Source organism: Anguilla anguilla, chromosome 16, assembly GCF_013347855.1.
Source record: "Anguilla anguilla isolate fAngAng1 chromosome 16, fAngAng1.pri, whole genome shotgun sequence".
NCBI lineage: Eukaryota > Metazoa > Chordata > Actinopteri > Anguilliformes > Anguillidae > Anguilla > Anguilla anguilla.
In genome coordinates, this window is record NC_049216.1 from 34,660,178 (window position 1) to 34,675,809 (window position 15,632).

The following is a 15,632-nucleotide window of genomic DNA, read 5'->3' on the forward strand; positions in this document are numbered from 1 at the left end:
CCAGTAAAAATTAATTTATGAGCACTGTGGCTGGTTCATCGTGCTTCATCACCAGAATTGCAAACTGGGGGAAGAGAGGAATAAATCTGGATTAGAGTTAGCTGAATGAACTCTTGAACTACTTGTGGGTGGAAATCTTGGACCCAGATAGACACAAACTTGCACTAAAAGTTTTTTAAATATATTTTTTAATGTAAGTATAACCACATTAGAAATAAATCTAGATTTTAACTGGCCAGTTTGGGCAATATTTTTCGGTAACAAGTAGTGATGGATTGAACTGTTGCTATGTACATAAACACGAGAACGGTAATAAGATACACAAACTAAACTTGATACAATACTGCAGTCTTAAATTTGTAAGAACTTCAACTGCTCCTGAACATTAATTAAATTTTAGTTGTGACTAGTGATCAATGAGGTAAGCAAAGACTCTTTACATTGCAGGTGCTCCATGGTCGGCCTTTCTGCAAAAGATCCACATTTTTGAACATAGTTTAATAGTAAACTTAGCTATTCGTCAGCAAGTGTAGAGCCAAACAATTTGTGGATCAAGATTTGACATTCCGCTTTAAACGGGAAGGCAATGGCGTAATGTTTTACTTAAAATTTTCTCAGTTTGTCTGGGCGGTCGTGACAGATGCGACCAATCAGCAATGGGATTGTTGGAGAGTTCCGCGCTTCGGTGCGGCTCGAAGCGTGAGGACAGGCAGGAAAGCAGCGCTGATTGAGGTAAGACGCAGAAACGAGGAGCGATATATAGCTAAACGATTATGTTCTCACTATGCAGTTTTCGGAAAAAAATGTATTTGTATTTCCAATAAACAGATTGTCTAATAATGAAATAAATAACTTGTGATCTGTTATTGTCTGAGAAAATGCTGCGTAACATTAGCTAGCTAACATTAGCTTGCCAATTTCGCTGTAGCCAGTTATACAAGACAGTTAGCAAGCTAGCTAGTAGTGTGGGCATTTAACAGAGGGACAAACAGGGGCGCTTGTCACTGGCCGGGCGTATGATAGTGACTTAATTTACTCTAGTTAGCTTGTTAAATAGTTCCGATTACCACCAGTGTCAGTCAGTCGTCTTGCACCTCTCAGCAGTGGCTAGCCAGTTTGCTACCGTGCCTACTCGTACAGAAAGTGTGGCACCGCCCAAGATTTGTTTATGTGGGCATGAATAGGTGGAGTCCAAGCTTTGGCATAATCCATTCCATTTCACCGACAGAACGCAAGTTACGAGTTGTTAGGCAGACATGTCAAACTATTAAGCTATGTCAAGCCATTTCATAGTACACGTAATGACATCGCTAGTTTGCTCGGTGGCTGGCTAACTGTTGACTGGTGATGGACAAGTTTCTTTTCTCCGCGCAAACAGTACGTTCTTGTATGGCATTGGCTCAGAGGACTTCTCTTGCACAGCTAGAACGAGCACTGGGTGTAAACGCTGAGAAGAGCAACGTACCTTGAAGCTGTAGTGCGTCATTGATTGTTTAGCCAGGAGGCGGTCGGTACTATCGAACGTGCTGTCGTTATTTTGAAAACAAGGCCGGGACTTGAAAGTGGTACGTTAACCGTTAGCCAACCGAAGCTTTAAGACTGACAGCTGGTTCACTTATCTTTAATGATGTTTGGTTGTAAAACCAATTAAATAATTTTATGTATAACGCTAGATGGCAAATTAATCAAGCATAATCCTAGGCTGTCAGGTAACTGTCGGTATAGCCATCCTAGATAACGTTAGCTAATCTACATGGGGAAAGTGACATTACTGCTAAAAACAACGTTTGCTAGATAGATAGAAATTCAGATGGCGAGCTCACATTTAGCTAATGCTAGAAATTCTATCTATTTACAATTGATTAACCGTTCTATTAGCTTGCAAATTAAAACTGGCTGTCTGTTTCTATGGAAATTCTAATATGGAAATATTAACTTAACTGACGGTTTTGTGGTGGTTTTGCATAGTCTATAGCTAACTAACACAATTAGCTGACCTAGCTGTCTAGACTAAAGCTGGTCCCTGGCCTAACACTGCTGGAAAGTGTCTTCCTGGAAATTTTGGTTAACACTTGCTTACTAACTAGGTAAGCAGGCTGTCAAATTGACTTTGTTTTAACTAGATCAAATAACATTACCTGCATTAGTGCTTTACGTTTGGTGCCTTGTGTGCATGACTCAATACTGCCCATCGCTTCTGTTGCAGACTACGGGGCCTGTTCTATAATGGAGGGAGACCATAAATCCAGAGGTAAATTTTCTTATTCTTTGAGTTGGTTGTTGTAATGAGAAGTATTAGGCTTGCATAGCTAAACGCTACAAACTACTGTTGTCAGCCTGGACTTGAGTTACAAAGTTTAAAGAAGTATTTGAAGTTGTGGGAGGGTACAGCACCTGTGCTTGGCTGTGCTGATTGAGCAGGTAGGTGGAGCGGGCTTAAGATTGTCCCCCAGGACAAACGGAAAGATGTGAAAGTTCACACAGTTATCAGATTTTACGCTCGAGCGTCCCTCTTCGTTTCTTAATCTTCGTTTCACCCCCACTGAAGATGGGCCGCATTCCAAGCGTACCATTGCCAAGCAGTTACCTTGAATGAATGCATTTTTGACACTGGAGCGTTTTCAAAGACTCATACAGCATTGTATTATCTCTTCTTCTTCTTATTATTGTTATTAATTTTTTTTGCAATAGTCTTTGTGCTTAAAAGCTTCTAAAATGATCTGTTTGGGTTGATTGCCTCTCAGTATAGCCTCGTGGAGTGTGATTAGGACATTAAATCGATTTAAAATCCGTCATGTCCGCTGCGGTGGGAAAACGGTGTGGTACCTGTAGAGGTAGCATAAGCAGGTGAGCTCTAAACAGCTCGGCTGTGATCTCGAGCGCTCGCCTGGAGAGCAGAGATGTCCCTGATGCATCTCAGTCCCTCCCTGCAGACAGCGGGTGTTTTTCACAGCGATGCTCGCCTAGAGGATCCCGTATGCCCCCCCCCCCGTGCTGTTTACGGAAACATTTTGTCTTGTGGGTCCGTCCATATTTTAAGAAAAGTGGCCCTTTCTCCCGTCAGACGGCACACAACCGATCCTGACGTATTAACTGCGCTGGAGCCAGTTAGGATTTATGGCGCGTATGTGCCCTTTGGTTCTCTGGGTGAGGCTCCGTGGCTTTTTCGGTGACCTGCACCCATCGCAGCCCTGGCAGCAGCTACACCGGGTGTTCTTTCAAAAAATGTCACCAAGCTCCAGATTTGCAGCGCAAGGGGGAAAGCGCCGGGCTCTTCGCAGAGCGGACAGAGAGGGGGTCGGGTCCGCGGTGGCGACAGCTCCAGACTTCGGTGTCCGGCGAATCGCCAGCACACCTTGGGCTAAACTCTGCAGATTTTAGCGGCTCGTCCCGGCGGGCGGCGTTCGTTCCCTTGGCGATCGGTGTGTAGCGGCGGTGTGGGGGTGTCATGGCGGTAACTGTGGAGGCGCCGCTCTGGGTCCTGGCCTCCGGGCTGCAGAGCGAGTCTGTGGAGGCGCAGCCGCTGTGCGACGCGGGCGGCTCCGGGCGGGACGCAGTGGACGCCGTGCTGGCTCCTGGGCTGTGGGCGTGCTGGTGCGCGGCCGGGGCTCTGCTGGTGTGCTGCTGGTGTGCTGCAGACAGCCTCTCCTGTGTGATAGCAGCAGGTGGAAGCGAGGATCAGATCATGCAGGTGCCCCAGGGACCCATGGGGCTGCAGGACAGACTGGACAGCTCGCCCGTGACCGCCTCCACCACCATAGAGAGGTGAGCGTCTAACCGCCCTTATGCCCGCGTGTTCGCCATCTCAGACAGAGTCTGTGCAGGAAATGCCCAGCGTGCTGGAATGAAATGATGTCATTTCCTCATCTCTGAAAAGGTCTCTCTGGTCTTGTGTGGGCTGTGCACTTCAGCTGCCAAATGTGCGCGAGCGCGCTAATCCTTGGTATCCTTGTGTGTGTGTGTGCGCGCGTGTGTGCACATGCGTGTGTGTGTGTGTGTGTGCATGTGTATTTGCGTGCGTATGTGTGTGCATTCCTCAGCCTGCCCAAGTCTGTAAAGAGGAGAGTGAACACACTGAAGCAGCTGCAGGTGCAGTGTGCTCATATAGAGGCCAAGTTCTACGAAGAGGTGCACGAGCTGGAGAGGAAGTACGCCGCGCTCTACCAACCGCTGTTTGATAAGGTACGCCCCCCCCCCCCCCATCTCGACCCACTGCCAGAGCGGTGTCAGATTGTCCCCCTGCACTTTGGCCAAGTAAACCCCTGACGCCTGACCTCCTGACTGGGGGGGGGCATTCCAGTGCTAAATTCAGCCCCCCGCAAACGAGTGTCCAGCTGTTTACCGTCAGAGCTGGTCATTTCCAAAGCTGGGAACAGACCCGCTCCAAGGACCACAGCATACGCAGCACTTGGAGCACGGGTGCAAAACTCCGGTCCTGGACGGGCTAGTCTGTGTGCTGGTTTTTGTTCCAACCAATTTCCGTAGTTTTAGTTTGACTGCTCTGTGACCTGGGCTGGTTATTCCTGTACTTCAGCTCAGTGAAATCTACAGGATACACTTGCTGTCTGTGGCTGTTGCTGGAGTTTATATAAATGTCAGATCATGATGTGATAGGGCTAATCTATTAAGAAGTTGGCGCAAAATCCTGAAACAGATTGGCCCTTGTTATGCACCCCAGAGGGAGAGAGAGAGAAAAGTATAAATATTACATTTTGTCAAAATATTCCATGCAAATAAAACATTTCAAATGGAGAACAGTAGAGAGAGGTGGTGTGCGAGTGCATGCAGGAGACTCATGGGTAATGTAGTTTTGGTGTGATGTATCAATGTGAACTTTTTGCCCTGGTTCCTGATGGACACGCGTGTGCCCGTCTGTCCTGATACAGAGACGGGACGTGGTCTCGGGGGCAGTGGAGCCCACAGACGAGGAGTGCGAGTGGCAGAGTGACAGAGAGGATGAAGAGGAGCTGGCCGTGAGTACCAGCCAGACTCGCCTACACTGTTATTAATGTGTAATAACACTAATCCAGACTCACCTACTGCTGTGTGTTTGGGCTCATGGCTACAGTCTGTTATTAATGTGTAATAACACTAATCCAGACTCACCTACTGCTGTGTGTTTGGGCTCATGGCTACAGTCTGTTATTAATGTGTAATAACACTAATCCAGACTCACCTACTGCTGTGTGTGTGTGCTCATGGCTACAGTCTGTTATTAATGCGTAATTACACCAATCCCTCAATGTGGATGTATGTCTGTAATCCTGCAGTCAATGGATGAATGTGTCTGTAGTCCTTTAGTAGTCAGTAGGTGTGAGTGTCTGTTATCCTTTAGTGCTCAGTGGGGTGAGTGTCTGTAGTCCTTTAGTGCTCAGTGGGGGTGAGTGTCTGTAGTTCTTCAGTGGTCAGTGGGGGGTGAGTATCTAGTTCTCCAGTGGTCAGTGGGGGGTGAGTATCTGTAGTTCTTCAGTGGTCAGTGGGGGGTGAATATCTGTAGTTTTTCAGTAGTCAGTGGGGGGGTGAGTGTCTGTAGTTTTTCAGTGGTCAGTGGGGGGTGAGTATCTGTAGTTCAGTGGTCAGTGGGGGGTGAGTATCTGTAGTTCTTCAGTGGTCAAGTGGGGGGTGAGTATCTGTAGTCCTTTAGTGGTCAGTGGTGTGAGCGCATGTCTGTTTGTCTCATGGCAGGAGGAGCTGAAGAAGAAGGCCACGGTGGAGGAGAATAAGGAGGCGGCGAGTACTGAGGAGGACCCCAAGGGCATCCCAGAGTTTTGGCTGACCATCTTCAGGAGTGTGGACATGCTCAGTGACATGCTGCAGGTGAGAACACGCTACTGGGGAACACGCGTGTGTTTGTTACGCTTTATGTGCTGTAGGGCCTGTGTTGCCCTGGCTGTAAGTATACTTTTCTGTTATGAGAACATAATTAACTGGATTAGGCATTCTGCTTGTCCTGGACATGCCATGACGTTGAGACCTGAGAACTCTGACAAGATGGTGCTTTGAGATTTAGACCAATTATTCCCCATGACATGGGTGGGAAGAGCTCAGTTCTCATTGGGCAGAGAGCTTGTTTGGGGCAGGAGTGACACCTGGAGGCCGCTGGCTGTAAGTGCACTTCTGGGTTCAGCCCCAGAGACAGAGCAGTGCACTCCAGCGGTGCCAGCCTCCTGTTCCCTGGGAAGAGCCTCCTGTTCCCTGGGAGGATGGTGTGGAGCGAAACGGCGACGATCGTGTTCATAGCATCGTGAAAACTGGAGTGTGTGACGTCTGTGTCGTTAGTGTGACTGGCTGAAGTGTAGTTCTCTCCTAACCTCTCCAGGAACACGATGAGCCAATCCTCAGACACTTACAGGACATAAAAGTGAAGTTTTCAGAGCCTGGGCAGCCGATGGTGAGTGAGATGGAGAACGTCAGCGAACGCTGACTCCAGAATAAAGTCTTACGTTACACAGCGCTGTAGACTAACGCTGCCTCTGGACCTTTCATGCCCTTCGGTCGTACGAACGTGTCGTTTTCCTTTCCTGTTTGACAGAGCTTTACGTTAGAGTTCCACTTTGAGCCCAACGGTTACTTCAACAACAGCGTCCTGACCAAGGTGTACAAGATGAAGTCCGAGCCCGACCCCAGCGACCCCTTCTCCTTCGAGGGTCCGGAGATCGTGTACTGTGAAGGGTGAGAGCGGGGGAGGGGCGCAGGGTGCAGGTCTCCATAGAAACGTCTCCATTTACATCACGTGACAAGCTATGCAGGGGAGTAGCTAGGAATGCTATGCTGGGAATCATCACCACCATTCACCCCACTAGTGACAGCCCTGAAACAAGGCATTAGCGTTTCATTCGAGATCTGTTCTTCTTACACTGTAAATATTTCTGTTGTACTGTATCAAAATGTCTCAGATCTAGTAGTGTGCTTTTGATTAACTTTGTCTGCTTGTGGTGAACCAAGCAGCTCTCTTTCCTGGGGTTCATTCCCAAATAAATTATTCTTTCACACTGAAAACCTCATTGCAAGGTCTAGTGAACTTACGATTCATACGCATCGAGGCAGTCATACCTGTGTAAGGAGTGAGGTTTGGGAGCGCCGCTCCAGGTGACCTGCGAATCCTTGTCTTCCCCCTCTGGCTCCGCCCAGCTGTGACATCGACTGGATCAAAGGCAAAGACGTGACGGTGAAGACCATCAAGAAGAAGCAGAAGCACAAGGGGCGTGGCACCGTCAGGACCATCACCAAGCAAGTGCCCACCGACTCCTTCTTCAACTTCTTCAACCCCATCAAAGGTGTGCACGCACGCGCTCTCTCTCGCTCTCGCTCGCTGCGGGCCTGGTGATGTCACTCCAGGGAAGGAGGCCCTAACACGTCAGAATACATGGGGAAAATATTCCAGTTATTACCGCTTTGGGATATTGCAATATACCTTCAATGGAAATACATTTTTCATATGTTCCAAGTAGAACAGGTTAGTGATTTTTTGCATTTTCTTTAGCAAGAGCAATTTACACAGCTTAACATTTGACTCATTTACACAGACAATCCATTTCTCCCGCTGGATATTCAGTGGAGCACTTCAGATTAAGCGCCTTTCTCCGGGATACAAACCTGCAACCTCAGTGATGCGAGTCCTGTTCCCTAAACACTGTGCTGCGCTGCCCTCACTGGGCTGCCTGCAGAGCTGGGGTCTGACACTTAGTCTAGAACAGGGGTGTCCAGTCTCACCCGAAAAGGGTCGGTGTGGGTGCAGGCTTTCAGCCCAGGACTAAGACGCCTGATTCTGCTTATTAATTAATTAATTAATTAATTTGATGTGGACCTTAAACAAAATTTGATGTCTTGGTGCCAGTCTGAAGCAACAACCTGCAACTGGCCCTTTTCTGATGAGGTCGGCTGTAGATGATATATGCTGCAGTTCAGCCAGCAGGTGGCAGCAGCGCTACATGTACACAGTCCGCCTGGATCACACGATCCACGCGCCCTTGACTGGCCTTTACTGCTGCTCTCAGACTCCTCTCTGAGCTCTCTGCTGTCTTTGGGTTTGGAGGCTCTGTTACAATCTTTCCTCCAGACGTGCACTTTAATCTCAACTGCGTCACTTTGACGTCTAGTTTTCTGTTTAAGTTTCCAAAAACACAAGGTTTTATAAGGCAGGCCGTTTGCTGTGGACTGCAGGTTAATGGCAGACACTGCAGCAGGTGAAGTCTGAAAATGAGTGACCATCATTCTTCTGTTAGCCCAGTGCTGGAGACGTTACGGTGGCTAACGTTTTACAGCAAGCAGCGGCTGTTAATAGATCACCTGCTGATGGACAGCGTGAACTTAGCCCAATGTGAACATAACAGTCTGAAAGATGGAAAAACTGATGTTCACTTAATGGTTGATGGCTTAGTAGGACCTTGTCAGACACATGGGAGCCACAGTGGTGTGGTAAAGACTGGCCTCCCTATCAGAGACTAGGCCGTGTGATGCACAGTGTTCAGAAAGGAGAACAGAAAGGGGAAGTCAACACAGTGAAGTGGTTCAGAACGGATGGGACAGACTAGTGCTGTAGGTTCAGTTCTTCTCCCATAACGTGAGAACCAGTCAGTGTGCTTTCACGTGTCACTGTGGGGTGACAATGTGCGCGCTCTTTGCTCACACCACCGTTTCAAATCTGAGAAGCTCTGATTGGCTGAAACTGAGAGGACAAGCACGCCTGTGCCTCAGCGTGGCTTCCCATTGGCTGCTAAGAATAGAACCATAAAAGGCATCAGGTGAAGCCGCGCCGGTGAGCAGTGCCAGTCGTGTCACTGAGTGAGGCAGCACACGCCCTCCCTGACACAGGAAGTGGGGTCGCTGGCACTAGTGCCTGCATTCCTGGAACCCATAAAGACCTGGCTCACCTGCAGGGGAATTCCAGCACACTAACCTGTGCTAGCTGGGATAGAGCAGTCTATGGGAGTTCAGTGCTAGCCTGTTTGCCAGGGTAGAGCAGTCTGTGGGTGCTCAGTGCTAGCCTGTTAGCCAGGGTAGAGCAGTCTGTGGGTGTTCAGTGCTAGCCTGTTAGCTGGAGTAGAGCAGACTGTAGGAGTTCAGTTCTAATTGTGAGACAGGTTGATGAGAACGTGCCTGCATGTGGGAGAGCGGTGCTGGAGTGAGAGAGCAGGGCCCTGGAGGAATGCAGCCCAGCCAGTTCTGTGACTGTGGGAAAGTGGAAGCGATGCCTCTCCGCCCTCTGCCACGCTCACAGGGGTGGGACCGCCACTTCTGCTGGGAAACGATCAGGGCCTGGAACCCCAGTGATGTCACGGGCAGGCTCAGCCATGCACCTGCAGACATGAGCCTGCCGCTTTACATCTCTCACAGAGTCACCCCCGCTTTACATCTCTCACAGAGTCACTCCCGCTTTACATCTCTCACAGTCACCCCCGCTTTACATCTCTCACAGTCACCCCTGCTTTACATCTCTCACAGAGTCACTCCCGCTTTACATCTCACAGAGTCACCGCCACTGTGCATCTCTCACAGAGTCACCCCCGCTTTACATCTCTCACAGAGTCACTCCCGCTTTACATCTCTCACAGAGTCACTGCCGCTTTACATCTCTCACAGAGTCACTGCCGCTTTACATCTCTCACAGAGTCACCCCCGCTTTACATCTCTCACAGAGTCACTCCCGCTTTACATCTCTCACAGAGTCACTCCCGCTTTACATCTCTCACAGAGTCACCCCCGCTTTACATCTCACAGTCACCGCCGCTTTACATCTCTCACAGAGTCACTCCCGCTTTACATCTCTCACAGAGTCTCTCCCGCTTTACATCTCTCACAGAGTCACTCCCGCTTTACATCTCACAGTCATCGCCGCTTTACATCTCTCACAGAGTCACTCCCGCTTTACATCTCTCACAGAGTCACTCCCGCTTTACATCTCTCACAGTCACCCCCGCTTTACATCTCTCACAGAGTCACTCCCGCTTTACATCTCTCACAGAGTCACCCCCGCTTTACATCTCTCACAGTCACCCCCGCTTTACATCTCTCACAGTCACCCCCGCTTTACATCTCTCACAGAGTCACCCCCGCTTTACATCTCTCAGAGTCACCCCCGCTTTACATCTCTCACAGAGTCACTCCCGCTTTACATCTCTCACAGTCACCCCCGCTTTACATCTCTCACAGTCACCCCCGCTTTACATCTCTCACAGAGTCACCCCCGCTTTACATCTCTCACAGAGTCACCGCCACTGTGCATCTCTCACAGAGTCACTCCCGCTTTACATCTCTCACAGAGTCACTCCCGCTTTACATCTCTCACAGAGTCACCGCCACTTTCACAGAGTCACTCCCGCTTTACATCTCTCAGTCACCCCCGCTTTACATCTCTCACAGAGTCACCACCACTGTACATCACTCAGAAGGCAAAGAAGTCAAAAACTATTTGCAGATACCATTATTGAATTAATCTGGTTTACTGTGCCTTATAGTTTTTACTAGTATGTGAAACCCATAATTAAATAGAGCCTTTAATTGCACGCACGTTCCATCTACTTTTTTACTTATCTACTTGTAAATATTAATTACCTGAAGTATTAAGTACACTAATTAAATGTCGGTGTACTGAATTATGAAGAATGCCAGTTTGAGCCAAACTGATTCATTTGTGAGACAGAATGTTCTAGTCCTTTACAGAGGACTGCAAAACTCAGGCTGTAGGTGCGCTGTGGATGTGATGTCAGACACAGTGCTGGCTTGAGCTCTCTCATTGTTCATGATGAGAAATTCTGCTCAATAACACTGATATTTATCCTTCTATCTTTCAGTTGCCCCTGATGGAGAGCTGGTGAGTTACTGTGCATGCTAAAGTAGAAAGATTAGTTAAACAGAACTACAGACAAGCTTAGTAAACCTCTCCCAGTACTGTCACCGTTGTATGTAAAGCTTTGGAGATTCATGCAGATAAACGAGATGAACGCAGGTTCTTCCGTCTCAGGTTCTTTGGCAGTGTGTGTGTGGTGGTGTTATTGTACCATTTTAGTCTGTAGACAGGATGCCAGATGTTCCCTCCTGTTCTGATGCTCTTAAATGGCGTATTGGGGCCCACACTGTTGAGTAACGTGCTTTCATGTTGATCTGACCTCAGGATGAAGACTCGGAGTTCACCTTAGCCACTGATTTTGAGATCGGCCATTTCTTCCGTGAGCGGATAGTACCCAGAGCTGTTCTCTACTTCACAGGCGAGGCACTGGAGGATGATGAGAGTGTACGTTACTGCTCCTCTGTTACATTATATTACATAGTTATTACATAGTTGTTACACTGCAATATGGTTTACGTTACTGCTCTTCTGTTAAATTATATTACACAGTTATTACACTAAAATATGGATAACGTACTGCTTTTCTGTTACATTATATTACACGGTTATAACACTAAAATATGGAAAAGTACAGTTGTTCTGTTACATTATATTACCTAAGTGAGTGTAGTTTATGTAAACCCCTGCCCTGCAGCAGACCGCATCATACCATGTGTGAAAGTTTAGCTGCTGCTGGTGAGCAGTTTGACTGGCTGTGTATCAGTATTGAGTAAGTGGGGGTAAGTGGGGGTAAGTGGGAGCTGCAGGCCGGTCCATTCTGAGCTGCCTGTCTGACGGGCAGTACAGGGGACCGCACATGCAGGCGTGCGGCCTGTTCACACGTGTCCTTCCCTTTCCCTGCAGTTTGAGGAAGAGGAGCTGGAGGAAGGAGAGGAAGAGGTGAGTGCAGCGTTCCTGTACCACACGCAAAGGGTGTAGTTACCCAACCTGGACAGTGGGGGCGCTGCTTTGGGAGAAACTGACCATTTATTGTTGTTGTTGTTGTGTAAACAGGACCATGAAGAAGATGGTGATGAAGATGAGGGAGATTATGAGCCCAAGGTCAGTTCTCAGTTCACAGAGCACTGATACGAGCCCACAGGGTGCTACCTCATGGTAGAGGGTTAAGTCATGCTATGTTGTGTGTGTTAATGCAGGTCCCGCTTTACAATAGAGAACCTTTAGTTTTAGCCATTCCCCTTGACTGGCTGACAATGTGCACTAAGTCTTAAAGCCCTAACCATTTATGACCGTGCCATGGACCAGACCAAAGGCCTGACTGTTTATGACCGCGCCACACTCCAGGGTTGCAGCAGTACTTTCTGTCCGTTATCTTGGTCTTTTGATTATGATTGACATTGTTTTTCCCGCCTCTCCTCCCATTACAGGCGTAATTCATTCACTCCATGCGTTTATAGGTAAGGGGGCAAAGCCGGTACCTCTCAGCTGAGCTGCTTACTGTCTGTAGCTCCTTTCCTCTCTTCCTCCCTCTCACTAGCTAATTAAGGCTAGCGTGCACACAGTCACACTGGTTCAGGAGCAGGCTAATCTCCTGTAGGTTCTGTAGTCTCTCTGATTCAGATGCAGGCTAATTTCCTGTTGGTTCAGATGCAGGCTAAGCTCATGTAGGTTCAGAAGCAGACTAAGTTCCTGTAGGTGTCTCTCTCTCTCTCTCTGGGTTGTTGGCTCATCTCTCACCCTTCTGCTGTAGCTCAGAGCTGGGCCGCTCTCAGCCAGGGCTCCTGACCCAAGAACCCAGGGCAGGTGTGTGTACCCAGCAGACCCCAAACTGGCTCTGCCCTCTCAGCGGGCCCACATTAGCCCTGTGCCAACTGGCTCTGTGCTGTCAGCTAGCCCACATTATCCCTGTGCCAACTGGCTCTGTGCTGTCAGTTAGCCCACATTAGTCCTGTGCCAACTGGCTCTGTACTGTCAGCTAGCCCACATTAGCCCTGTGCTAACTGGCTCTGTGCTGTCAGTTAGTCCACATTAGCCCTGTGCCAACTGGCTCTGTGCTGTCAGTTAGCCCACATTAGTCCTGTGCCAACTGGCTCTGTGCTGTCAGTTAGCCCACATTAGTCCTGTGCCAACTGGCTCTGTACTGTCAGCTAGCCCACATTAGCCCTGTGCTAACTGGCTCTGTGCTGTCAGTTAGTCCACATTAGTCCTGTGCCAACTGGCTCTGTACTGTCAGCTAGCCCACATTAGCCCTGTGCTAACTGGCTCTGTGCTGTCAGTTAGTCCACATTAGTCCTGTGCCAACTGGCTCTGTACTGTCAGCTAGCCCACATTAGCCCTGTGCTAACTGGCTCTGTGCTGTCAGTTAGCCCACATTAGTCCTGTGCCAACTGGCTCTGTACTGTCAGCTAGCCCACATTAGCCCTGTGCTAACTGGCTCTGTGCTGTCAGCTAGCCCACATTAGCCCTGTGCCAACTGGCTCTGTGCTGTCAGCTAGCCCACATTAGCCCTGTGCTAACTGGCTTGCACTTTCAGCTAGCCCACGTTAGCCCTGTGCTAACTGGCTTGCACTTTCAGCTAGCCCACGTTAGCCCTGTGCTAACTGGCTTTCCGCTGTCAGCTAGCCCACATTAGCCCTGTGCTAACGGGCTCTGTGCTCTCAGCTAGCCCACATTAGCCCTGTGCTAACGGGCTCTGTGCTCTCAGCTAGCCCACATTAGCCCTGTGCTAACGGGCTCTGTGCTCTCAGCTAGCCCACATTAGCCTGGTGCTAACTCATTGCCCCTCTTCTACCAGCTGGACACAATAGGGTGTGACAGGTCACCAAGGCCCCCCGATTTGCCCTTCTCTGTCTCCCTCTCGTTTTGTTGTCTTTGGTGGAATGCGCTCATCTCTCGGCTTTTTTTAACACTCTCTCCTCCTTCCTTCCCTTCCTACTTCTCTCCCTCCCTCCTTCCCTCTCTCCCTCCTCTCACTGCTGTTCTTTTCTCTCTCCTTTCTGCAGAAAGAAGAGCCCCAGCCAGCCGAGTGCAAACAACAGTAGAGCGGAGATCTCACACCCCCCCTCCATCCCCCCCCCCCCCCCCCCCCCTCCCTCCCGCTAGTCCAGTCAGCACGCCTCAGGCCTGCTGTGCCAGACCCCGTTCACTTTCACACAGACAGGAAGAGCGGCTCTCAAATGCATGCCCGCGTTTCGCCCCAGTCCTCTGATCATTCTCCAGCCAATTACCTGGAACAGTGAGCCCAGCACTGTCAGAATGAAAATGGGTTGCCAGACTCAGCCACGTTTTGGCCCCTCCCCCCTCCCCCCCCCGGGTCATAGGAACGTCACAAGCGAATCCGACTAAAGCTTTTACTCAGGGTTTTTTACGCCATGAAAACAGTGTGTGAAAGTCTAACGCAAAACCGTTCAGAACTTTTGTGCGATATTGGGGTTGCCTATTTAACCAGTTTTTTTTTTGTTTGTTTTTTTTTTTTGTCAAACAAAAATCTTTTTAAGTAAGTTTCACTTATTCAGAAGTTATTTATTAGTTTATTTTGTTTATGTGTACTGGTTCTGTGTACAGTAGCTTGATGGAGCTGTGTGATCGTTTCCGCGGTGGAAACCCTGCCCTTGTCCACAGCCCCTCCCGAGCTGTAGGCCTACTGCGCCAGCACTTGCTTAATAAATCAAAATGTGTTCATTGCCAAATGGAGTCTTACGACTGAAAGTCACTCAAAATGGCTGCTGTGCCGTCAGTTCTCTTGCGTCCCGACAGCAGAATGCTACGCAGTGGAAACCACGGCGACGGCGCGTTCTCTCGCTGTTCCCTCACCGCCGGCTTCGCGGGAGCAGCGTGCCGGAGCACCACGTCGTGAACCACGGCTAGCGGCTGCCGGGCTCCACCAATCAGACAGCCAGAAAGAGTTCTAACCACGCCCCCTTTCCGCGAGAAGAGCAGCTGTCCATCACCGCCGCTGCTGCTTTCGTTTTCCAGAACCCCCCGAGCTCCTCGCTCGAGTCCCGCACAACCGTAACCATGACAGCCGGTGGTTAACGGGCGTTTCTGACGCTCAGGCGGGGGTACCCCGCCATCGAGCTGTGGGAGCAGGCCCCGGACCCCACGCCGGTAAGAGCACGCGTTTGAGCGTTCGAAAGGTGGGCCTCTGTTTCGTGACCGTGAACAGACTCGGCCAGAAGCTACAGCACCTCTGCAGGCAGCGAGGAAGAGCAGCAGATCAGTTTTACTCACTTTGTACAGAACAGTTAGGATATTCTATTAAAGGTTGTGCAACATGAACACCTGTCTCCTGTGCGTGTGTGTCTGGAGAGCGGTCACTGGAAGCTACGTCTGTCTGGGTTATATTACGCAGTGCAGTCTCTCACGTTTTGGAGTTGACTTCATCAGGACCAGTCTGCGGGAGAAGAGGTCCATGGCCTCACTGGGCTTTGCTGATCGTTAAAACTACTGCCTTCAAATTTATCAGCGGACTTCATCTCGCAGCGACGGTGGTGTTTTTTGCATGAGGAAGCAAATGAGAAATCTGCCAGCATGTGCTGGTTGCGAGTGGCTTCAGCTACGCGCGCTGCGCTCGGCATGCTGGGAATGTGGAGCATGTGGAGGGAAGTGCTGGTGGAGGACGCTCCGCACACGCCCGTCGGATGTTTAGGCTGGCCTGCGCGGAATCCGTCTGGATTCTCTCCCCAGGACCGCGCTGAGGGCGGATAACCGGCTGACCGCGGCTCCCCGCCGGGGACAAACACGCGGAGCTGCGTCTCCCGTTTTCCACAGGTAACCAGGAAGGCATTTCACCGCAGGAGGAGGAAGTGCTCCTGGCATAGAGCCCTGGGGGTCTGCTGCCTCT

General features: G+C 49.7%; 1 protein-coding gene across 6 annotated transcripts; it reads left to right on the forward strand.

Annotated features, from left to right (window-relative positions):
* Positions 1-618: 618 nt before the first annotated feature.
* On the forward strand, positions 619-15,067 carry LOC118215458 (nucleosome assembly protein 1-like 4). Of its 6 annotated transcripts, none has more exons than XM_035396287.1 (14): positions 619-732; positions 2,207-2,251; positions 3,660-3,765; positions 4,041-4,182; positions 4,887-4,973; positions 5,686-5,817; positions 6,320-6,391; positions 6,533-6,672; positions 7,132-7,277; positions 10,794-10,813; positions 11,114-11,233; positions 11,693-11,728; positions 11,843-11,890; positions 13,792-15,067. In XM_035396287.1, the coding sequence occupies exons 2-14, from the start codon at positions 2,227-2,229 to the stop codon at positions 13,828-13,830; spliced, it is 1,113 nt and encodes a 370-aa protein (XP_035252178.1). In that variant the 5' UTR covers positions 619-732; positions 2,207-2,226; the 3' UTR covers positions 13,831-15,067. The 6 variants fall into 6 exon arrangements, with proteins under 6 accessions (XP_035252178.1, XP_035252181.1, XP_035252179.1 ...); XM_035396290.1 differs by having other exon boundaries at positions 3,666-3,765; XM_035396288.1 differs by having other exon boundaries at positions 620-732; positions 3,663-3,765.
* The last annotated feature ends 565 nt before the right edge of the window (positions 15,068-15,632 follow it).

Bases quoted from the DNA above. Each gene is read 5' to 3' on its own strand.
- LOC118215458 (XM_035396287.1), top strand. From the start codon at position 2,227: ATGGAGGGAGACCATAAATCCAGAG. The intron at 4,183-4,886 runs GTACGCCCCCCC...GTCCTGATACAG, and splicing joins ACCAACCGCTGTTTGATAAG to AGACGGGACGTGGTCTCGGG. The intron at 6,392-6,532 runs GTGAGTGAGATG...CCTGTTTGACAG, and splicing joins CAGAGCCTGGGCAGCCGATG to AGCTTTACGTTAGAGTTCCA.